Raw genomic sequence first — 24,217 nt, 5'->3', positions numbered from 1 at the left:
TTTCACCATTCTCTTAAGCAACATGCCTGTAGGAGCTCAGGATAGAGGCAGATTCCTGAAAAGTGAGGCAATGAATTAAGGTAAGAAGTCCAGTGTGGAGTCAGGCAAATGGATATGCAATCTCCCCTCTGACACTTCCTAGTTCTGTGATTTTAGACAAATTATTTCACCTCTGAGTCCAAGTTTCCTATTCAGTAAAACAGGAAAAAATAAATATACTCACCTTTTAGGGTTGAAGGTGCTGCTGCCTTTAAAAGCTTAGTACTAGCTGGGCACGGTGGTGCACGCCAGTAATCCCAGCAGCTCCAGAGGCCCAGACAGGAGGATATCAAATTCAAAGCTGGATTCAGCAATTTAGTGAGACTCTGTTTCTAAATAAAATATAAAAAAGGACTGGGGGGGCTGGAGATGTGGCTCAGTGGTTAAGCGCCCCCTGGGTTCAATCTCTGGTACAAAAAAAAAAAAAAAAAAAAAAAAAGAAAAAAGAAAAAAGAAAAAGAAAAAGGCTTAGTACTGTCTACCTGACCTAGAGGAATGCTCAGAAGGTGTTACCTTTGTTGATGTGTTTTCCTCATTTCCTATCACCCATGACAATGGCACTGTTAGGAGTCTGGGCTCTATGTAAAGTATAAAAAGGCATTATCTAGATTTTAATAATTGAAAGCTGGAATTCATTGGGAAAAAAAAATGCTGGGCTCCACAGCAGGATGTGGTGGCACTCACTTGTCATCCCAGCTCCTCAGGAGGCTGAGGCAGTAAGATTGCAAGTTCTAGGCCAGCTCCAGCAACTTGGTGAGACCCTGTCTCACAATAAAAGAAAAAGGTTTGGGGATGTGACTCAGTGATAATACTCAATACATAGTACTAAAAAAAAAAAAAATTGCGATACAGAGTCATATTGTCTGAGATCAGTTCCTCGCTTTATTACTTATTATAAGTATGACTTTGGGCCATCCTCTGGGTCTCAGTTTTTTCACTAGCAAAAATGAATATAAGGATTCCCCTCTCGTATGGATCTTGTGAAGATTAATTGAGGTAATGCATTAAAATCGTAAAGGACCTGGAATATAGGCTTCTCTTTCTCTCCTTGTCTGGGGGACCTCTCATTAGTCCAATTAATAAGCTGTTGCTGTCACTGCAGTTCAGCCCCAGGATCAGGGTCCCTTAAGGATAGGCATTATTCTGTGGAAGTGTGATGATGGGGAATTTCAGGGACATCCTCATTTCCACAGGGGAGTGGAACACAGAACCACAGTTGGCAGCAGATGGACCTCCCTGGGCTCAGGTCTCCTGGGACATCATGAGGATAATCACCGAGAACTTCATTAGAATGAATCTGTCTGTTTGGCAGAACATCAGGGTCCCATTCAGGGACAGAAAGGCTCTGGCCTGGAGATAATGACCAGCCTGAGGCCTCTGGCCTTCTTCCATGCCCTGACCTTCAGCTCCCCTTGGGCACCCACAAACACACATGCATGCAGGCACGCACGCAAGTTCCTGGGCTTTTAGTCAACTAAAGGGTTTGTGGGTACATTCCCTGCCTGGAAGACTGGTGATCAGAGTGAGGCTGAAGGGCCCAGAAACGCACGAGTGCTCCGCTGATTGCTGAGAATGACCAAACTCTGAGGTTCCCAAGAGCCTATTAAATCATCACAAGTGCCTCATCCAAGAGAGAGCTCATCCCTCCATTTCTTGAAAGGATAAAGGAGCAAGTCTGGGGAGTGGCCCAGATAGCTGGAAAAAATAAAGTCGGACCCACTGCAGGTTAGCTCAGAAGCTCAAGCAGCCCAGGGTTGATTGGGTACAGATCGGAGGTGAGCATTTTCAACACTCTCCTCACCACAACTTGGCAGCATAAAACTGGAGTTGATGCTGAGACCGTGGGGTGGAGTGGGGGGTGAGGGGGCATGTTGAGAAGTCAGTCATTTTCTCAACCAGTTAACATGGCATCTATCTCTTCAGGCATGTATTTTGGGGAAGAGGGTTCCTGTCACAGTCATTCTGCTGACATCTGGCTCCTACCTGCTATACTGTCAACACTCCTACTCACCACCTAGAATTGTGAGCTTCTGTGCTGGCTTCGGCCCAAAGAGAATGTGGAAGAAGAATGCCATGTCTCCTCTTTCTTTTTTTATGGTTCTGGGGATTGAAGGCAAGAATACTCTATTACTGAGCTACACACCCCCAGTTCTTTTCACTCTTTGGTTTTGAGGCAGCGTCTCACTACATTGCCAAGGCTAGCTTTGAACTTTTGATCCTCCTGCCTCAGCCTCTCTAGTTGCTGGGATGAACAGACGTGTGCCACCACAACCAGCTCCATGTTTTCTTTCACAGCATTGTTTTTTCCTTTCTTTTTTCTTTTTGGTACCAGGGATTGAATTCAGAGGCATTCAACCACTGAGTCACATCCCCAGCCCTTTTTTGTATTTTATTGAGAGACAGGGTCTCACTAATATGCTTAGGGCCTTGCTGTTGCTGAGGCTGGCTTTGAACTCACGATCTTCCTGCCTCAGTCTCCTGAGACACTGGGATTACAGGTGCACCACCACATCTGGCTCTGTGTTGTTTCTTAATTCCTCACAATCACAAAAATACATATGGTGTGTATAATAGACTTTACTGTAGATCTCAAAGTGTGATTTTCAAAGTTTGGTCCATGGACTGGCTACTTAAGCATCTCATGGAAACTTGCTAGAAGGCAAATTGAGACTTGCTAAATTTGGAAGTTTAGGGGACCATCTCTTTAATCTGTATATTAATAACCTTCCAAGTGATTCTGATACTAATAAAATTTAAGAGCTTATTGCTTTATGTTTAAGGATATCTTGAAAAAAAATTACAATGTAGGTATAATATAAAGCTGCTCCCCTGTCCTTTATGCTCCAGTCATTTCCCCGCCTCCCAACTTCTTGTCAGTCTGTGAACGTCCTAGCTAGCTATTGGTTCATCAGTCAGATTGCAAGTATCCTTCTCCGTTATTGGTCCCATTAACCCATGGAATTCGACTGCTTAAGGATAACTCCCCGCCATTTTCTCTCTCTTCTCCTCACTTCCACATTTTTTTCTCTCTCCTCCTCGCTTTTCACACTCTCTCTTGCACACCTTCTCTCTCTTTTCCTCTCATTTTCTCTCTTACCCTGCAGGGAGACACTTTGTTTGCTTAATAAACTCTCTTATGTGAGTTCCTGTGTCCAGAGTGGTTTCTGGGTTCTTACATTGGTGCTGTGACTTGGATGGGCTCTTCCACTGTCTCTTAAGCAAGTGTAACCCCATCTGATGCCCCAGTGCCCCCCAGACACAGCCTCACCTTCCATTCACCCGGATGCTCTGCTCTGCTCAGCATCTATCACTGGACTTCAGATTGGTGAGTTCCCTAGGTGGGTTCCCCTAAGCTGAACACTCCTCTGCCAACCTGAGAAGTGACCATTGAGTGTCCAGGACCCTCGAGGCAGCTGAGGGATGGGGGTGCCCCCAGCCATGACTTTTATAGTTACGGCTGGCCCCTTAGTTGGTCTTATCTGCCAGGTGGGTTCCTGATTTTATGGTGGAGATTCTCTCTCAGGGTTGAGGCTCTTCACGCTCACGCTTACACTTGCACTCCAAAACCCTGACGTCAGGTCCTCAACTCTTGGCTTTTGCCTGGCAGACAGACTGATGCTTGTGTGATGACACCATCAGTGTGCTGCCTTCTCGTCTCCAGCCAACTACTCTGGCCTCGGAATGCCCTGGTCACAGACTTGGCTGTATCAGTCTCCACCATGGGATCTGGGTCCTCCATTCTGGCAGATTCGCCCCTGGGATTAGACAACTTTAGAACCCTTCGCCTGACCCCTGGCTTAAAGCCATCAAAACTTCATGATATTTGGCCAAGTACCCTTTAGATAATCACTCCAAAATGACCGCATAGTGGCACACAGCTTCTGTGAGCGAGTGGGCAGATGGAAAGGGATTCCTTATCTTCAAGTCTTTTCTTTCTTGCACTTCTTTGCTCTTCCTGCAAACTCGAATGCCTCCTTTTGGCTTCTTCTCCCCCTCTTAATCCCTCCTCCTCCTCCAACTTCGACTCAGCTAACAAACCACCCTGATACTGGTCCGCTGTGACAGAGGCCCCTCCGGCCCCTGCTCCTCCATCTCCTTTACCCCATTCTGTTTCTGCTTCCATTCCCCTGCCCAGCCCACCTAGTCCTCCTGCCACGAGGGCCCACATACATATTCTAGTACCCCCTATGGGAGGTGGCCGGTGTGGAGGGAGTAACCAGCCCAAAAGTCAGTGGCATGTCACAGTAAGGAGTATGATATAGCAGCCCCATTCCTCAAAAGTAGTTGGAGATAATGTTTCACAATTTTCTGCATCCAAACCTGAATTGATTACTAACCAGGAAAAAGGGTTAAAATGCCCTAGGCATCAAGTTTCTGCTAGAACCTGTTATCTCAGCTCCTTTCAGATCTCAATCAAGGCTTACATTGAAATGTAAATGGAGGAAGCCAGAAGGTACAAACCCAAGGGAAAAAAAAATGTCCATTTTAAATTTCTCCTGGGCTGCAATACAGAACACTCTATCTCTCCCTCTCACCCTTCTCTCTGCCATTCTCTTTCCCACTCTCTCATGCTATAATTAATGGCCGTTATTTTTCTTCTAGGACTCTTGTTTTTCTTAAATGCTATATTTTTTGAGCTCACAATTTTGATCCTACATACCTAGGTTAATGATTTTTGGTCAGTTCTTTTTATCCAACTCTAGAGTTATTTTTGAACATCTGTTACATTGCAATGGAAATAAACATTACAAGACCTTTGGCTTTTGTGTTTTGTTTTGTTGTCTGTGTACAACTAAATATAAGCACACATAAAATTAAAATTTTAAAAATGGATCCAAATACTTTTAATTCACGTGATTTAAAAAGGTTCAATTTAAATTGGGTAAACTAATAAAAGTAAAATGTTTTTAAAACTAACTCATAAGTCTCTAGGTGGTCAAACTCATAAAATGTTGATGTTTATAAAATGTCTAACATCAATTTTTTCTAGGACTTTTCTTCAACAGGAAAGAGATGGCAAATACTGTTGGTACACTTGTCTGATATCTTTTTTTTTTTAACAATAAGATGAGTGAATCAGAGTTGACATGTATGGGATTACTCAAATGTGTTTGTTAGAGACATCTGATTAATTTACAAAGTTATTAAATAACATTGAGTACTCTCAACTCCTTAAATTCCATGGAGTAACATACTTAAACATTATTAGTGTTTTCATAGGTTGGTAAAATTTACTCTTAATATGTCTGTTAAGTTCTGTTCTTTAGAACAACTAGTCTTAAAAATTGGGGTTTATACAATTATGGTTATCAAGCTGCTATTCTCCAAATTAAACTTGTCTGTAATGGTAATTTTAAACTTATAATATTTATTTCTATCATTTAATGTTCTATTTTAGGACCTGTCATCAATAGGGTATATGTAAAATTTGTTATTTTTTACACTGAGATAAACAAAATTTTAATGTAAATGTATTTTTAAAAGTTAGTGAGAGCCTGATTTGTTTAAAGGTTAATATTGGGAAACATGAAAGCATATTGCCACTTTGCCACACAAAAGGAAAGTTAAAAGCTCTCTCAGCCTTTCTTTAATTCATGTTTTAGATATAATGAATAACTCAGCCAAAATTCAAAATAGCTATTGCACAAACTGAATGTTTTATTTTTGGTGATTCCATTTTGTATTTTCCTTGTAAACTCTGTTGCCTGATTAATATTTTGCAGAAGTACTACTTCAAGAGCAAACACCGTAAATTAACTTGGAATAGTAAGCCATCACCTATAGGACAGATAATGTAGACCCCAATTAGATAAAAGTGGGTAAATAACTGTAAAGTCATAGACATTGAAATTAAAGCCCAGCACCCTTATTTTATGACTGGTGAGACTGGCTTGCTGGATGGTTAAGATCAAACTTAGAGATTGAAATTAAATACAGAGGCCAAGAAAAACTAGTATCTTGCCCTAAAAGTCAGCCTGAACCCAGGGAACAAGAGGACTTCTCTAAGGAGCTTTGAAACTCTGGGTTACATGACCTCCCAATCAGGGAAGTTAATGAGACCACTAGAGGATAAAAAGTCAATCAGTGCACCTGCTGCAGAGGAGGGTCTTTGGAAAGGGAGACATCCCTGATAATTCCAAGGGAAGCCACCTCATCGAGGAGACCCTGCCTAATGAATGGCACTAAGGAGCTAAGAGGCTGCTCTCAAGTTCCCCATGAGTGACCCCTGTGGGAACTCGACTGACTCTTTAACAAGACAGGAACAGGTCAATTTGACCAGCTTGATCTTAGACACCTAGCAAAGCAGTTAAAACCAAAATATAAAGACTGGAAACTACAAAAGAGAGATTCTTAGGCAAATGTGCCTGATAACTATCAAGAGAAACTGCCAGAGTCAGAAGATTTTAGTCAGTTTAAGGCCTACAGACACAGGTAGGCTTAATCTATGTTTGCTAGTAACAGAAATATAGAGATCTCTACTAAATGTAGTGTTTACATTCCTGATAACCTGGACAATGTTAAAATTCCCAAATAAAGGCCTTGTCCTCTTCAGCTGTGTTAGGCCTTGTTATGGGAACAACTTCTCAGTTCTTCCACCCCCTGGTGAGGGATTATTGACTTCTGTCATCTTCTTGGTATTCATTGGCATGTTCCAGATTCTGCAACATTTATCTTGTACTAATCTCATTTCAGTACTCATGTCTTTTTGTTCTTCTCTCATAGAAGCACCCACCCCCAGATGCCTTTACAACCTGCTCTTCCCCAACCAGACTTCTACCATGGACCTCTTGATTGACCCGATTTCTAAAAAGGGAACTCCAAACTGCTTGCCCCATGCTGCCCGCTTCCAGCTCGAAGAAGCCAGAGTGGTCATCATCCCCCTTTCTCTACAGCAGTAAGGAGTTCCTAAAACTAGAGGGGGGAATGAAGCCAGAATTGGGGACAGGCAGTTAGTATAGAAATAGGGGATCAGTCAAATCGAGGAAATGAAGTCCATGAAAGCCATCTTCCTCTGGAAGTCTGGAAGTCGAAGACTGCCCCTGGGAGAATGGACTTTTTACATCTCACCTGCAAAACCAGGCCTAGTCACGTAGGCAGGAAGGAGAGATAAGCGGGGAAAGAACTGGAGAACAAAAGATCTTATAAAAACAGAAACAGGGGAATATAATATAAAGCTGCTTCCTTGCCCTTTACATTGCAGTGCAGTCATTTCCCCACCTCCCAACTTCTTGTCAGTCTGTGAACATCCTAGCTAGCTATTGGTTCATCAGTCAGCTTGCAAGTATCCTTCTCTGTTATTGGTCCTGTTAACTCACGGAATTCGACTGCTTAAGGATAGCTCCCCACCATTTTCTCTTTCTCTTCTCCTTACTTTCATGCTTCTTTCTCTCTCCTTCTCACTTTTCACACTCTCTCTTGCGCGCGTTCTCTCTCTTTTCCTCTCATTTTCTCTCTTACCCTGCAGGGAGACACTCTGTTTGCTTAATAAACTCTCTTATGTGAGTTCCTGTCCAGAGTGGTTTCTGGGTTCTTACAGTAGGGAAGGCAGGAGACTAATTTAAAACCTAATCACAGCAGGGACGATGGTGCATGCCTGTAATCCTAATGACTTGGGAGGTTAAAGCAGGAAGTTCACAAATTTGAGGCCAACCTCAGCAATTTGGCAAAACCCTAAGTAATTTAGTGACACCCTGTTTCATAATAAAAAAATTAAAAAAGAGCTGGGGATATAGCTCAGTGCTCAAGTGTGCCCCAGGTTTAATCCCTGGTACTCTCCAGCTGAAGAAAGCAATGGTAGAGTGTCTCTGGGTTCAATCCCCAGTACAAAAAAAGAAAAAGAAAAAGAAAAAAAAAAAAAAAAAAAAAAGAAAGAAAGAAAAAAGAAAAAAAGTCAACAAAAACCTGAATATTGAAGCTTGTAGGAATATTTTAAAAAAGTATGCCATGGTTTGTTTGTTTTGGAGTGCTGGGATTGAAACCAGGGCCTTGCACAATACTAGGCTACCACTAGCCACAACTCCAACCCTTTCATGGGTGTTGCTTCCCCTTTTGCAGGTAGAAATTGATTTCTCTCTCCTTTTTTTTGGTACTGGGGATTGAACCCAGGGGCACTTCACCACTGAGCCATATTCCCAGCCCCTTTTTGTATTTTATTAAGAGACAGGTCTTACTAAGTTGCTGAGTTTGAACTTTTGATTCTCCTGTTTCAGCCCCCCAAGTTGCTGGGATTACAGACATAGGCCATGGTGCCTGCTCTCTTTCTCTTGATTGTTCTCTTCCTTTCTCTCTCATTCCTCTCTCTCTCTCCCACCACACACATACACTCCCCACATTCTCTGCACAGAGCCCATAACATTTTTGAATTTTATGTTTATTATTTTTGTGAATTTTTTCCAGATATTTACTACCTAGTATTATTTACATACTTTGAACTTAGTGTATTTTGAACATACCTTACTTATTCTTGGCAGTTTGCTTTTTGCTATTGTTCACTAAGTTTTGAGATTTCTCTTTGGTGTTACCATGTCTACCTATACTCTGTTAGTGGACTTTAGGTTGCTTCCAATATTCAACTATCATATATCATGCTGCAGTTAATACCCATGTATATGATCCTTCCACCCACGTACAAGAGTTTCTCTAGGATATTTATCTAGAGATGGAATTGCTGGGTCCTCCATAATGTGCATTTAATTTTCCTAGATCTTTCCAAGTTATTCTCCAAAGTGGTAATATTGATTTAATCTGCTAGAAAGACAGGGTGCAAGAGTTCCTTATTGCTCATTGCCAATATTTGATACTGTTAGACTTTAATATTTTTGTTAATTTTGCCAATTTGGGGATATGAGTGGTATTTTATTGAGTTTTAATTTGCATTTCTGATTTTTTTAAAGTTCAATTTTGTGTTTTTGTTGTTTTTGGTACTGGGATTAAACCTAGGGACACTTTACCATATAGCTACCTCCCCAGTAGTTTTTATTTTTTATTTTGAGAACGGGTCTCTTTAAGTTGCTGAATCTGGCTTCAAATTTGTGATCCTCCTGTCTTAGCTTCCAGAGTTGAGCCACTAGTATTACAGGTGTGCACCACTGTGCCTGGCTAAAGTTGAGCATTTTTTTATATGTTTATTTTATCATTAATAGTGTTAGCTTTGTGTCACTATAACAAATACCAGAGATAACCAACTTATACATAAAAATGGTTTATTTTGGCTCACAGTTTTACTGATTTCAGTCCATGATAGTTTGGCCCCATTGTTTTGGGACCATGGTGGCACATCATGGTGGGAGTGCTTGGTGGAGCAAAACCACTCACCTCATGGTCAGCAAGCAAAATAAAGAGGAAGGAGCTCGAGTCCAACTGTCTCCTTCAAGGATATGACCCCAAAGACCTGAAGACCTTTCAGTAGGCTCTACCTCTTAAAGTTTTCCACCACCTCCCAACAGTGACAGCTGGGGACCAATCCTTTACCACATGTGCCTTTAGGGGACAGTTCAGATCGAAGCTATAGCATTCAGGTTTCTTCCGAGATTTCATTTTTATTTCCTTCATCTGTTCTCTTGGTTTTGTTTTGTTTTGTTTTGTTTTTTCTTTTATCCATTGATATGGGGAGGTTTTTAAAATCAAAAGTTTTAATTTCCAGACTTGTCTTTTTTTGTACTGGGGATTGAACCTAGGGACTTTACCACTGAGCTCATTTTCAGTCTTTTTTATTTTGAGACAGGGTCTTGCTAGATTGCTGAGGCTGACCTCAAACTTGTGATCCTCTTGCCTTAGTTCCCTGAGTAGATGGGATTACCTTGCCCAGTTTGCAGAGTTTTAAAATATATGCAGAATAGGCATTATAAATATCTTTTTTTTATCATAGCTTGTATTTTCACATTATGACATTCTGAAGTACTGCAATTTTTCATTTTAATGTAGTCAGATTTTATCAGTATTTTCCCACCAAGTTGGTATTCTTCAAGTCATGATTACAAACTATATCTGGGTTAGTAAAGAATGAGTTGTTGTAATAGAGAGACCCCAAAATCTGGTGACTTAAAGAACAAAGACATTTAGTTTTCTCACAACACCAGGGAGCCTGGGAAATGTACCCAACTACAATATGCTTATTATGGAAAAAATGGAAGAATGACTGTCAGAGACAAGGAACAATCTCTGTCACACCTTCTCCACCCTGAGGGCACATATAGATGTTCTCAATTTTTTAAAAAAATATTTCTTAGTTGTAGATGGACACAACACCTTTACTTTATTTACTTATTTTTTTATGTGGTGCTGAGGGATCCCAGCACCACATAACCCAGTGCCTCACTAGTTCTAGGCAGGTGCTCTACCACTGAGCCACAACTCCAGTCCCACAATTTTTTTTATTCTAAAAGATTTGCTTTTCACATTTAGGCTTCCCCCATTTCCTTCGTTCATTTGTTTGCTCCTTCCTCTTCCCTTTTTTTTTTTTTTTTTTTTTTTGTGGTGCTGGGGATTCAACCTAGGCAAATGCTCTACTGAGTTATACCCAACCCATGTTTAGGTCTTTATTAGGGTTTTATTTTCATTACAGTGTGAGTTAGGAGTCTAATATTCTTTTCTTATGAATATCAAGTTGTTCTAGCATATTAGTTTTTTATTTTATTGCAGTGCTGGGATCAAACCCAGGGCCTCATGCATGCTAGGCTAGTGTTCCATTACTGACCTACACTTTTGCCCCTAGCATATTTGTTGATTAATTAGTCCCTTTTTTATTGCCTTGTAATATGACCTTTGAATTTAAGTTTCTTTGTGTACATGATTCTAATTCTGGACTTTCTGTTTTATTTGACTATTTGCCTATCCCTATACCCCTTTCTCATTTTTTAATGACTAAAGTCTTAGTCCCTTGATCTAGGTGTGTGTGTGTGTGTGTGTGTTTTAAGTACTGGGGATCAACCCCAGGACCTGTGCAAACTAGGCAAGCACCCTACCATTGAGCTACATCCCAATCCCTTTCTGTTATTTTCAAATTTTAAGACAGCCTGATTAGTGACCCAGGTTAGCCTTTAACTTGATGTCCTCCTGCCCAGGCCTCCCCAGTATCTGGGCTTACAGTGGTGCTCCACTGTTCCTGGTTGTATTTCTCTTATTAATAATGAGACTGAGCAATGTTTTTATCTACCTTTTGACTCTTTATATTGCTTTTTTGAAGAGAATGTTATTTTGGTTTTAGAGGTTTTTTTTTTTTTTTTTTTCAAATGGTAACGGGGATTGAACTAGGGGCACTCAACCACTAAGCCACATCCCCAGCCTTATTTTGTATTTTATTTAGAGACAGGGTCTCACTGAGTTGCTTAGGATCTCACTTTTGCTGAGGTTGGCTTTGAACTCGTATCCTCCTGTCTCAGTCTCCCGAGCCTCTGGGATTACATGCGTGGACCACTGAGCCTAGCTGTTACGTTTTTATCTTATTTAATTTTAGTAATTCTTTGCAAATTCTGGATACTTTGTCGGTTATGTGCGTTACAAAACTCTCTGTCTGTCTTCTAAATGGTTCTGGGGATCAAACCAAGGCCTCACATGCTCTATCACTGAACCTGTAAATACCTTTTTATTGTCTTTTGTGAATGAAAATTCATTTCAATGTAGTCAAATTTATCATTCACTTATGACTAATCATTTTTGTTTTGCATCTTGAGATATATATTTTTACTACAAAGTGAAAAAAAAATTCTCCAATACTCTCTTCCTAAAGCTTCATGGTTTTGTATATCATCCTTAGGTGTTTGTTGTTGTTACTAGAGATTGAAGCCAGGGGTGCTTAACTACTGAGACACATTCCCAGCTCTTTTTATTTTTTATTTTGAGACAAGATCTCTCTAAGTTGCTTAGGGTCTTGCTAAATTGCAGAGGCTGGCTTTGAACTTGTGTTTTTCCTGCCTCAGCCTCTTGAGTTTCTGGAATTACAGACACACAACACCATGCCAGCTTATGTTTAGGTTTTGAATTGATTTTTGTTGTTGTTGTTGTTGTTGTTGTTGTTGTTGTTGTTGTTTTTTGCAGTGCTGGGGATTGAACCCAGGGCCCTGGGCTTGAGAGACAAGGCCTCTACCAACTGATCTATCTCCCTGCCCTTGAACTGATTTTTGTATGTGGTGTGAGAAAGGATTCAATTTTTTTTTCCAGTTGGATATCTAAAAGAGCTCATCTTCATTTAATGAAAAGAAGTCTATCCTTTCATCACTGTTCTGAAGTTCTGCCAGAGTCATAAATCAAGTGTCTAATCAAGTCTGATATACACCAATAGTCTATTTAACTTTCCCTGGGGCAATACTATACTTTGTAGTTACAGTAGGTTTAAAATTTTGAAATCTGATACAGCAAGTTCTACATTTTATTTTTTAATTTTTTAAAAATATGACCATTGCCTTTTTTCTTTCTTTTTGTAAAAAATATATATGACATAGTTAATATGGTATATTAGTATAGCATATTATGTCATACATATATATATATATATATTTTTTTTTTTTTTTTTTTTAATTTGTACCAGGAATTGAACCCAAAGGCACTTAACCACTGAGCCACATCCCAAGTCCTTTTTTTTTTTTTTTTTTTTGAGACAGGGTATTGCTAAGTTGCTTAGGGTCTCCCTGAGTTGGTGAGGCTGACTTTGAACTTGTTCTTCTCCCGTCTCAGCCTCCCATGTGGTTGGCATTACTGGCGTGTACCACCACACCCTACATCACATATATTTTATATATTGACACAGCTATATGATTTTTTTCCCTTTTGCTCTACGTAATGCATTGACAATGTAATGAACTGTAGACTCTTTGCTTTTTCTTCTCCTTTTCCTTTTTTGGTGTGGGTGGATTAAACCCAAGGGTGCTCTGTCACTGAGTTACCTCCCCAGCCCTTATTATCTTTTATTTATTTAAATTTTTTTAGTTGTAGATAGACACAATACCTTTATTTTATGTGATGCCAAGGATGGAATCCAGTGCCTCAAACGTGCTAGGCAAGTGCTCTACCACTGAGCTATAGCCCTAGCCCCTATTTTTAAAAAAATTGTTTATGTATTTGGTCCTGGGAATTGAATTCAGGGGCAATGTACCACTAAGCTACATTCTCAGCCCCTTTTACTTTCTATTTTGAGACAGGGTCTTGCTAAACTGCTGAGACTTGCCTCAAATTTGGAATCCTTCTGCCTCAGGCTCCCAAGCCACTGGGATTACAGGTGTGTACCACGGCAACCGACTTTATTTTTTATTTTGAGACACTGTCTTGCCAAGTTCCTAGTCTGGTCTGGAACTCTTCTCTTTCTGCCTCAGCACCCAGAATGGCTGGGATAACAGGTATGTATTACCGCGCTGGGTGCCTTCTCAGGTTTTTAATTTACAACCCAGAAAATCTGTGCTATTACCAACCCTGCCTTTGGGTAACTTCTTAACCACTCTGCGCTTGTTTCCTTATTAAAACTCAGTGTTACAGCCATTGAAGGACCAGTCAGGGCAAAAGGTGCAAGTGCTCTTTGAGAAGTATTATTGAAGTTTTATTCATAACGTTGGAGAGTAGGCATAAGGTAGCAAGAATTCACTGTTCTCAGTAATTTTTCTACAGCATGTGTTTTGGGATAAATAAAAAATTTCCTTACAGCCTTCACATTGTTGATTGATATATACCCTCTATCTACCTGTCCTATTTATTTTTCTGAAAGTGTATACGGAGAACCCCCCCCCCCCCCCCCCCCCCCCGCAAATGAAGAAAGAAGAGTATATCCTTAGAGACATGCAGGTGCTTGGAGTTCAGCATTTATTGAACTCCCAGCTACAACAGAAGCTGGAAAAGCCCATATGAATAAACAGGGCCCCTGTCTTCAGGAACCTATAGACCCTCAAAGACAGTGATTTCAAGCTTGGCGTTTGAAGAGGACCAATTGCCTCCCACTCCGCCAAACGCTTCAGGACAGCACGCGCAGCAGACAAGCAGCAGGGGGCAGAAGAGGCCTTGGCTCGGTTCTGGTGGTGGACCTGGCCGAAGCTAGAATGGAAGCTCTCGCGGCCACTCGCGTCTGCGGCTCGGAAAGCAGCCCTTCTGCTATTCCCCTTTCTTGGGGTCTAGAGAAGAGGACAAAAACAAAAACCGTGAGGCCTGTAATCCCTGCGACTCGGGAGACAGGAGGATCTCAAATAGAGGCCAGCCTCAGCAGTTTGGCGAGCCCCTGCCTCAAAACAAAAAAATAAAAAGAGCTCTGTATTTCAGAGGCAAAACACCCCAGGGTTCAATACCCAGTGCCAAAAAAGGAAGAAGAGGAAGAAGGCGAAGGAGAAGAAGAAAGATCCTTTCCTACTACTACAGTAGCTGGAATGAGAACTTTGGACTCTGGTGGTGGCTTTGCCCCACGGTTTCCTTTTAAGGAACCACTGCGCCCTCCAGCGGAGGAACAGCGGCGGAACTGCGGAAGGGCACTGCAGACCGGGACACCTTAACGTCCTTCTAAAGGAGCTGGGCGGTCTACGGTCTCGCCCCGACGCAACTTCATCTTTTTGCACCGATAGGCTGAGTCCTGTGCGTGAAGACGTTGCGTCGTGGGGCGGGGCGGGCAAGCGGTGTCCATAGGGAGCCTTAGCCGTATGTCTCCAGCCGCTGCCCTTGCTGTCGCGCCGCAGCTGTCTGTCGCCTGCTTTTAGAGGGTACAGGCGACAGCCGGGGCTTCAGGTGGTCGCGCAGCCGCCAAACGCTTCCGCTGAGCCGCCTTTTCTGCCAGGCTGTTCTTCTCGGTTGGGTCCCGGTCGGGGGAAGATGGCGCCGGCGCCCCTAGGCGTCTGGGAGGAGCAGCTGCTGGGGTGTAGGTCGGGACCCCTTTCCCGGCTCCTCTTTCTCGCCCAGGTCGTCCTCCTGCTGCCGGTCGCCTGGGCGGGCCCCTGCCCCGCACCCTGCTCCTGCCGCATTCCTTTGCTGGACTGCAGTCGCAGAAAGCTGCCCGCGCCGAGCTGGAGGGCGCTGTCGGGCCCGCTGCCCCCCGACATCGCCAGCCTGTGAGTAGTGGCTAAGCAGAGGGACCAAGAGAAGGGCGAGCTCCCCTCCACCGTTGATAGGAGGGCGTGGTCACCAGCCTAAGTTCTGAAAGAAACTGCATTCCGTTGTTGTGAACTTGGTTTTGGGTTGTGGGAGCCTGAAAACGCCGGTATTAAGGTTTTTGGAGACTTGAATGAAGACTGGGGTCGAGATTCTAGGGGCCAGGGAGTCTGTGATTTTCTGGTTAGGGTGGAGGTGAGGCAGGGATGTGTAATGTCAAATAACTCAACGTTTCTAGGCACTTCCAGGGACGAGGAACGATTGGGGCGGGGCGGGGGTTAAGTGAGGATCCCTCGTGGGCTGCAGCATCACTCAGCTTGAGTGGTCCTTAGACACGTGATTTTATAAACAGGTTCACTTGAGACAAATGAATTGTCTCCTGCCCCTAATTCACATATATTGCTTAATTTCATGTTGTAGTTTTGGTACTTGACAGTGTTGAAACTTCATCATGTACCAGGAGATCCAGGATTAACCTAGAATATTTTTTTTTTCTAGAATATTTTTATAAGCAGCGTTCGTGAGCTGATTTAGGAATCACTGTAAAGAAGGGCAGGAGTATATTTTTCCCCAAAATCATGTGATGATTTGTTTTAATTGCGTTTCCTTGTGGTGTAGAACCCAGGAATGAGACTTCTTTGTTTATATATAAGAAACAAGTACAATGGTTGAATGAATAATTCTGGAATCTCCACTGCTGAATTTTAATTCTGACAGACCTATATTACATAGTGGCATTTGGAAAGGTCACTAATCTGAGTCAGCATAGAGGCATTGGGAACAAAGGTAGGTATTAAATAACTAATTATGAGGATTCTTAACCACCAACATGCAGTTATTTCCCTGCCACTAACTGAGCAACACGATTATTAATTGACAGACTTCTAATAGAAGAGTCATCTTAAAAAAAAAAAAAAAAGGCCATCATTAAAAATAATTTTTAAGGGTGCAATTAAAGTATGGGGGGTGTTTTGGATTTTCATTGGAAATAGAATACAAATAGGTCTGTTGCAGAGGTTAAGAAGTATTTATATATTTGCAAATAGATTAGCATAGATAGGGAAAAAACCTAAATCATATTCATTGAGAAAATTGACCCAGTGTAAAAAGAATTGCAATATAATAATATGGTATCTTGCCTTTTTTTTTTTTTTTTTTTTTTAATACTAGTGATTGAACCCAGGTGTGTTTAACCACTGATCCACATCCTCAGCCCTTTTTATTTTTTATTTTGAGGCAGGGTCTAAGTTGCTTAGGGCCTTGCTAAATTGCTGAGGCTGGCTTTGAACTTTTGATAGATCCTCTTGCCTCAGCCTCTCTAGCCGCTGGGATTACTGGTGTGCACCACCGCACCAGCAATAATATGATTTCTTTTGTTTTATTATAGTAACACCTGTAGTTAATTCTGGTTGTGTTGACTCAAATTAAGGAACTCATGTCAGTGTGTAGGGTAGTCTTTGTTTTGTAGCAAGTGCCTTTTTTCTAAGAAATTCTTGGAATAGCCACCTGATTATGACAGAATCAATCTGGCATAAATTTAAAAACAACATGACTTCATGTAGCTCTAATTGAATAAATGTGACTTACTTTTTAAGTGCCTACATTGGTAGCTAAGCAATAATTAAATAATTAAATTATAATTAAATAATAATTTAATAATAAATAATGTAAGATTTTATGACTAAGTTTGATTTTTGTTTTATCAAGACATTGTATAAAGCCAAGTGGCATTCAGAAATTTTAAATGTCCTATAATGAAATTGACATTTTCAGTTGAAGTGAAATGCTCTCCAAAGCAATTCTGTTACAGAAATATAATTGGATGGAAGTCTTACATTAGTTAAAGCACTCCTAGAATATTAAAAGACATAATTGTGCTATTTTATTTTATTTTAGTTTTTGGACTGGCAATTGAACTCAGGGGTACTGAGCTACATCCCAAGCCCTTTTTCTTTTTTTTAAATTTTGAGACAGGGTCTTGCTAAGTTGCTTAGAGCCTCACTAAGTTGCTGAGGCTGGTCTTGAACCTGTCATCCTCCTGTCTCAACCTCCTGAGTTGCTGGGATTACAGGCCTCTGCCACCACACCTGGCTGATGGTGTTATTTTAAATAGAAATGAAACATTCTTCAACAGTTGCCATTAGCTTTAAAACCACCAAGTGCACCTGGGTTTCTTCATGTAAGTTAGAATTTTTAAAACATGCAGTGGGCTGTGAATACAGCTCAGTGGTGTAGCACTTCCCTAGCATATTTGAGGCCCTGAATTTCATACCTAACACTCTAAAATAAATAAAATACACGCAACGTTCTAAATATATTGGTGATTCACAGTCAAATGCACAAAATGTGGACAAAATTTGTTAATTCTGTTTTGTTTTGTTTTGTTTTGGTTTTGGTTTGAGATGCTGGAATTCTAATCCAGGGCCTTGTGTGAACTCAGCAAATGTTCTACCATGGAGTTTACACCTGGATCCAATACTATTTTTTTTTCAAAACTTATATTGAGGGCTGGGCAGATCCCCAGCACTGCAAAAACAAAACAAAATAAAAAAAACTTATATTGATACTGTCTGCTTTTCTGTATGAGAAACTCTGCAAAGTATTATTTTGTTATTCATAACTTGATTCTCTAGGTGGGTGCAGAACTCTGTAGCACATTGTTCTGATTGCACACATGAACACAAGCATTGTAGGACCAAATAGTTAACTTCTTGTTTTGCTAAGTAAGGGTGTTAGAACCCCTCTCTTGTAGTTGTCATCATGGTCACGTGACAATAGTGCCAAGAAGTTAGATGTACATAGTAGAATTAAAGACCATTCTATTAAATTAATGTAGCTTTTTTTTTCTTTCTTTCTTTTTTTGAGTACTGGGGATTGAACCCAGGGGCACATAACCACTGAGCCACATCCCCAGCTCTTTTTTGTACTTAATTAGAGACAGGGTTTCACCAAGTTCCTTAAGGCCTCACTAAATTGCTGAGGCTGGCTTTGAACCCTCAATCCTCTCAGCCTCCTGATCCACTGGGATTACAGGCATGTGCTACCGCTCCCAGCCATTTTTAGCCTTATGAAAATTTGAAATCTTGTCTTTACTGTTTTCAGTATAGACTGCTGAAAACTTCATCATAGATCAGTATTTGGGAACCAAATCAACTTTATTGAATTACATATGTATTTAGTTACCTATAGTTTTTTAATCTCTTATAACTATTTAAAAGTTATTGCATTTGTTCCTTTAGAATAGTGCGAACAGATTAATTCTTTAGCTTACAGAGGACATTAACTTCCATTGAAGAACTCTGGGTAAGTCTTTTGTGTGTGTGTGTGAGAGGGAGTGAGATACTGGAGATCGTCAGGTGTGCTCTACCTCTGAGCTATATCCTGAGCCTTTTTTATTTTTGAGACAGGTTCTTGCTAAATTGTCCCAGATGTCCTTGAACTTTGATCTTCTTGCCTCATCCTTTTTTTTTTTTTTTTTAATATTTTTTAGATGTTGATAGACCTTTATTTTATTCATTTATTTGTATGTGGTGCTGAGAATCAAACCCAGTGATTCACATGGTAGGCAAGCACTTTACCACTGAACCACAATTCCAGCCCCCTGCCTTAGCCTTCTGAGTAGCTGGAATTATAGGTATTTGCCACTGTGCCCACCCAGCTCATCCCCAGCCCGTTTAGTTTTTTATTTTGAAACAGGGTCTCACTAAGTTGCCTGGGTTGGCCTATAGTCTTCCCACCTCTGTCTCCCAAGTAGCTAGGATTACAGGTGTGCCAGTGTACCCAGCTATATACTTTACTGTTTAAATATCTTCTAACCTAATGAAAAACTGGCATTTCACCAGTGGAGAAAAGATCACATCATATTAAAACCTTAGCAAAAATATTTTTGAAAAAGTCCTTTGAATACATTCTTTTTTTTTTTTTGAATTTTTTTTTGAATACATTCTTAAGTCATATTTTTTATGCCAAAGTAAATGACACTATTCATTTGTTCTGTATTATTCCAGTCATGAAAGATATTAGGATGCTCAGTTGATGCAAATAACATCAATTTGTTATTACAGCCCATCCAAATGATTAATTCCATATTTGAGATAAAATCAAACGAATAGAATAGTTAATGTAAGCTTTATCTTGTAAAAGTTTTTTTAGATATGTTGTGTTCTTTACCTCTGCTTTTATTGCTCTTTCCCAGCTTTTCCTAAAAAAAAAAAAAAAAAATGAGAGTAATTTGTAACAACTGCCAGAATAACTAGTGGTGATTTAAATTTAAACTGTAAATAGAACAATAATAGTGAACTGTCACTATTGTTACTTTAGATTTGTAACTAAATGCTTCTTAATTTCAGGTTTCTTTTACACATTTTGTTTTTTTATTATCTGTTTCAAATTAATTGTGATGATTTGCTTATATAATAAAACTCGTGGCAGATTGCAGCAGAAAGAGCTTACCATAAATGTTGCTTACTTAAGGAGATATTGGACATAGTGCCAGGTTAGACTGTGGGCATTAAGAAGTGATGGATTACTTTAATAATGAGAAACATCTCTGCTGATGCTTGGCTTTGTAATTATACCTTCTCCATCAGCATTGTAAGTGATAAGATGATTGTTTTAATATCCTTCCACTTCTAAAACCTTTATAACTTAATTATAAAATAGTGATACAAAGGTGCAAACTTAGTTGATAATCAGAAAATGCTTACTAATGATAATGGAAAATGTCATAGCTTTCTGTATATTTTCATATATAAGCAAGTACATTTGTTCCACTATTTTTGAACTATTGTAAATGGGAAGGGAATTGTGCACAACCATAGAAATAAAAAGATGTATTCCATTTGTGTACAGTGAATCAAAATGCAGTCTGTAAAAACAAAAAACATAATAAAAAATAAATAAATGGGAAGGGAAGAGAGATATTGAAAACATGGATTGGAGTAATATGTTATGGCTCACTATAGATTCAGCTCTGTTAACTTGAAATTTGAGGGCCAGACTTTGGGTTCCCCAAAGTGGAACATAAATCAGTCTGGAAAACAAGTCTGGAGTGTTTGTATTTTCTGTTGTCGTTCTGAGATATATTACAGATTAGGAAAACAAGAGAACATGTAGATATTGTTTTTCTTTGTCATAATTAGCCTTGTTTGGTCAATTTATGGTGTTATTCTGAAAACATTTGGTAGGAAGGTTTCTTTTTTCTTTTAACTGTAGGATGGGTGTTTGAACCCAGGGACTGATGCCATGCTGGACAAGCACTCTACCACTGAGCCACATCCCTGTCCCATAGGAAGAATTCTGATCTCAGAAAAGTAACAATTAAAATTAAGATTTGTCTGGTACAGCCGTGTGTCCATGTCTGCCTATAATCCCAGTGACGGGTAGGCTAATATGGGAAGATTTCAAACTTGAGGCCAGCCTCAGCAATTTAGCAAGACCCTCAGCAACTTGGCAAGACCCTGTCTCTAAATTAAAAAACATATAAAGGGCTGGGATGTCGTTCAGTAGTAGAGTGGTCCTAGGTTTAATCCCTAGTACCAATAGCGACAAAAAATCCTATTTTCCTGGCACATTCTGTGAAAAGGTAGATTAAAATAAAACATGCCCCCTTTATTCAATATTTATAATACTTTCTTCAACGCTTATTTTTAAATAAAGTAATACTGTCAGTCAGGCGTGGTGGTGTACACCTGTAACCCCAGCAATTGGGAAGGCTAAGGCAGGAGGTTCATGTGTTAGAGCCCAGCCTCTGCAGTTTAGGGAGATCCTGGCTGGCCAGGTGCAATAGCACATGCTTATAATCTCAGTGGCTTGGGGGGCTGAGGCAGGAGGATTGCAAATTCAAAGGCATCCTCAGCAACTTAGTGAGACCCTGTGGTTAAGCACACCTTTTCCTTTTCTTAAAAAAAAAAAAAGAAACCATACTGTGTACTTTGTATTATTTTGTGTTTGTACATGTATTATTTTTACTGGCTGTGGACAATTTGATTGTATATGGAATTTTTGTAAGTAATTTTTCTGATCTACATGAGCATATAGGTTTCCTTTATGGTTTTGCTAGTACAATAAATTCCTTTTTTTATATGCAATTCACTGAAAATTTATTTTAATTAAAACAAATTACAAAATCATCAAAATATTTTTTTTAATTCATTATTATTGTAAATAAATAGGATACATCTTGTTTCTCTGTACATGAAGTAGAGGCATACCGTTTTTGTAATCATACATTTACCTAGGGTAATAGTTTTTGATTCATTCTGTACAATAAATTCTTGATAGACATTTTTTCATAATTATGTGAGTTTGTATGTAGACTCTTAGTAAGTGGTATCACTTGGTAATTCTGAATCATTAAATCTTGTGATACAGGTATATACCTGAATAAGTTGACCAAATTTTTGGTGGGCTATCTTATTATTGGCATCTTTATGTTGAATTCAGAATCAATACTTAGATTAGTGGTTTAATAAGATAATGTAGGGGAATAGATCCAATTAATTTATTACCTTGGGAAGTGGATTTTACGTACATTTCCAATAGATGAATACTCAGAGAAAGAGATATTGCTGGGTCATGTGACCTGTGTACTTAGCCTTTCATTTATAATCTTTTAACTTTTAGAGAAATCTAATAAAGTTGGTATTGATATTCTTATTTTATTGTGTAAAAGACTGAAGCTCAGAGATGCTGAAGTTCAGGACTTGCCCAGGGTCCCAGAACTAGGTGTGCAAAGGTTGTTCTTAAATGATTATGTAGAGACCTGCAGTTATAGCTCAGTGGTAGAGTACTTACCTAATATATGTGAGGTCCCGAGTTCAGTCCCTAGTACATTAGAAAAAAGTTTGTGTAGAATTTTCTCTGTGGTTGTTGAATTGGTGAATTTGGTGAATTAGAAAAAATAAAATATGTCTGTTTAAAAAATAAAAATCTTTTCAAATATTCTTAACTTCTACCTTCAGTTTTTTGGGATTTACGTAAAAAATATTGCAAAATGTATTGTAAATAGTACAAATGAAAGATAGGATGTTTAATTTGGAGTAGTGTTATGCCTCATGTACTCTTCAAGATTTATTTATCCTGAAGATATTTACCCAGTGTCTCCAGCTATCTCTGGTTGAACCATAAAGAAAAAATTATTCCAAAGGACTCTCACTCAGATCTCTTTTACTTCTAATTCAGACAATGCTCAGAAGTGTTGGGGTTTCCTAGCCTGACCATTAGAAGCAACAAATTAAAAAAAAAAAAAAAGATAAATAGGCCATTACAGACAGAATGTTTGACAGTTCCAAGAAGTGAGAACTTTTGGTATAAGGCTGTTACATTAAAAATGGTAAAGGGCTGGGTGTGGTGGTGCATGCCTGTAATCCCAGTGGCTTGGGAGACTGAGGTAGGAGAATAGCAAGTTCAAAGTCAGCTTCAGCAAAAGCGAGGCTGCTAAGCAACTCGGTGAGACCCTGTCTCTCTAAATAAAATACAAAATAGGGCTGGGGATGTGACTCAGTGGTCGAGTATCCCTGAGTTAAATACCTAGTGCCAACCTCAACTCCCCCCGCCCCCCGCCAAAAAAAGGATAAAGGAAAAGCAAACCTAGAAAGAGTTTTTAGAAATTCTTGTGTTTAGTTCATTGAACCCCATGAACACTTGGATCATCAGCATGATAAATCACACCATGATAATTGATTATGTAGTAATCCTGAGAATTAGTAGTAACATACATATATATATATTTTAATATATATATAGTTTTATGTAAGTGATTTTATATGAATTTTTATATAAATATATATAAACATATGTAATATATATATATTTTTTGGTCCCTATATTGAATTCAGGGACATTTTATCACTGAGCCACATCCCGCCCTTTTTATTTTTTTATTTAGAGATAGGGCCTTGCTAAGTTGCTAGGGCCTCACAAAGTTGTTGAGGCTGGCCTTGAACTTGGGATCCTCCTGTGTCAGCCTCCAGAATTGCTGGGGTTACCTCTGTGTCCCATTGTACCTGGCCTGTGTTAAAAGTGGGGAGAAAGGTACACACATATAGGGTTGCTGGTAGTAATGTAAATTCGTGCAACCATTATTGAAAGTGGTATGGTGATTCCTCAGAAAACTTGGAATGGAACCACCATTTGACTCAGTTATCCCACTTCTCAGTTTATACAAAAGACTTAAAATCAGCATTTTATAGTGATTTTATAAAGATACTTATTTCATTGATGTAGCACAATTCACAATAGCTAAACTATGGAACTCACATAGGTGCCCTTCAACAGATGAATGGATAAAAAAAATGTGGTTATGTATATATGATGGAATATTTCTCACCCTTAAAGAAAAATGAAATTGTGGCATTTGCAGGTAAATGGATGGAGTTGGAGAATATCATGCCAAGTGAAATAAGCCAATTCCAGAAAACCAAAAGCTGAGTGTTTTCTCTGATATGTAGATGCTAATTCACAATGGGCAGGGGACTAGGGAAGAACAGAGTTTCTTTAGATTAGAGGGGATTAAAGGGAGGGGAGGGCGTATGAGGATAGGAAGGGTTGTGCAGTGAATCAGACATTATTACCCTGTGTACTTATATACCTGTATGATTGGTGGGATTCTATATGAATAAACAGAAGAATGAGAAAATTATACTCCATTATATATGATGTATCAGTGCATTCTACTGTCATGTATAACTAATTAAAACAAAAAATAACAATTTTTAAATTTTATTAAAAGTTACATTGTAATGAGATGGGGATTTCCATTCATAAAAGAAAGGGCAAATTATGCTGGATAAATAAGGCATTGTCATATATGTAACATTAGATACAATGTTTTAACTTTTGCCAAGGGTTCTTTTACCAGAGGTTTTGTTGTTGAAGTTCTTAGTTTGACCTTTTAATTTTTAAATTTTGTTCCTCACCCCACCCCTTTGCTATAGATTTTTTTTTTTTTTTTTTTTTTTTTTTTTTTTTTTGTGGTGCTGGGGATTGAACCAGGGCCTTGTACTTAGAAGGTAAGCACTCTACCAACTGAGCTATATCCCCAGCCCTGCTGTAGATTCTTTGAACAAAAAAGATTATTCATGACTTGGAAGTTTACATGTGTCACTTGTGTAGAAGTAAACTC

At 39.4% G+C, this 24,217-nt stretch overlaps 1 protein-coding gene across 3 annotated transcripts in view; it reads left to right on the top strand.

The window, feature by feature from the left end:
• Window positions 1-14,330: 14,330 nt before the first annotated feature.
• Window positions 14,331-24,217, top strand: part of Lrig2 (leucine rich repeats and immunoglobulin like domains 2) — a 55,005-nt gene continuing 45,118 nt past the window's right edge. For 2 of the 3 annotated variants that reach the window (XM_047546819.1, XM_047546811.1), the window contains exon 1: window positions 14,618-15,053. In XM_047546819.1, the coding sequence (XP_047402775.1) occupies window positions 14,818-15,053 (236 nt within the window). In that variant the 5' untranslated portion in view covers window positions 14,618-14,817. Of the gene's footprint in view, window positions 14,584-14,617; window positions 15,054-24,217 lie in introns of those variants that run through there. The other variant, XM_047546828.1, reaches the window with a different exon arrangement.

Source organism: Sciurus carolinensis, chromosome 1 (assembly GCF_902686445.1).
Source record: "Sciurus carolinensis chromosome 1, mSciCar1.2, whole genome shotgun sequence".
Classification (NCBI taxonomy): Eukaryota; Metazoa; Chordata; class Mammalia; order Rodentia; family Sciuridae; genus Sciurus; species Sciurus carolinensis.
The sequence above is the reverse complement of the archived record's forward strand: the minus strand, read 5'-3'. Positions and strand labels throughout refer to the sequence as shown.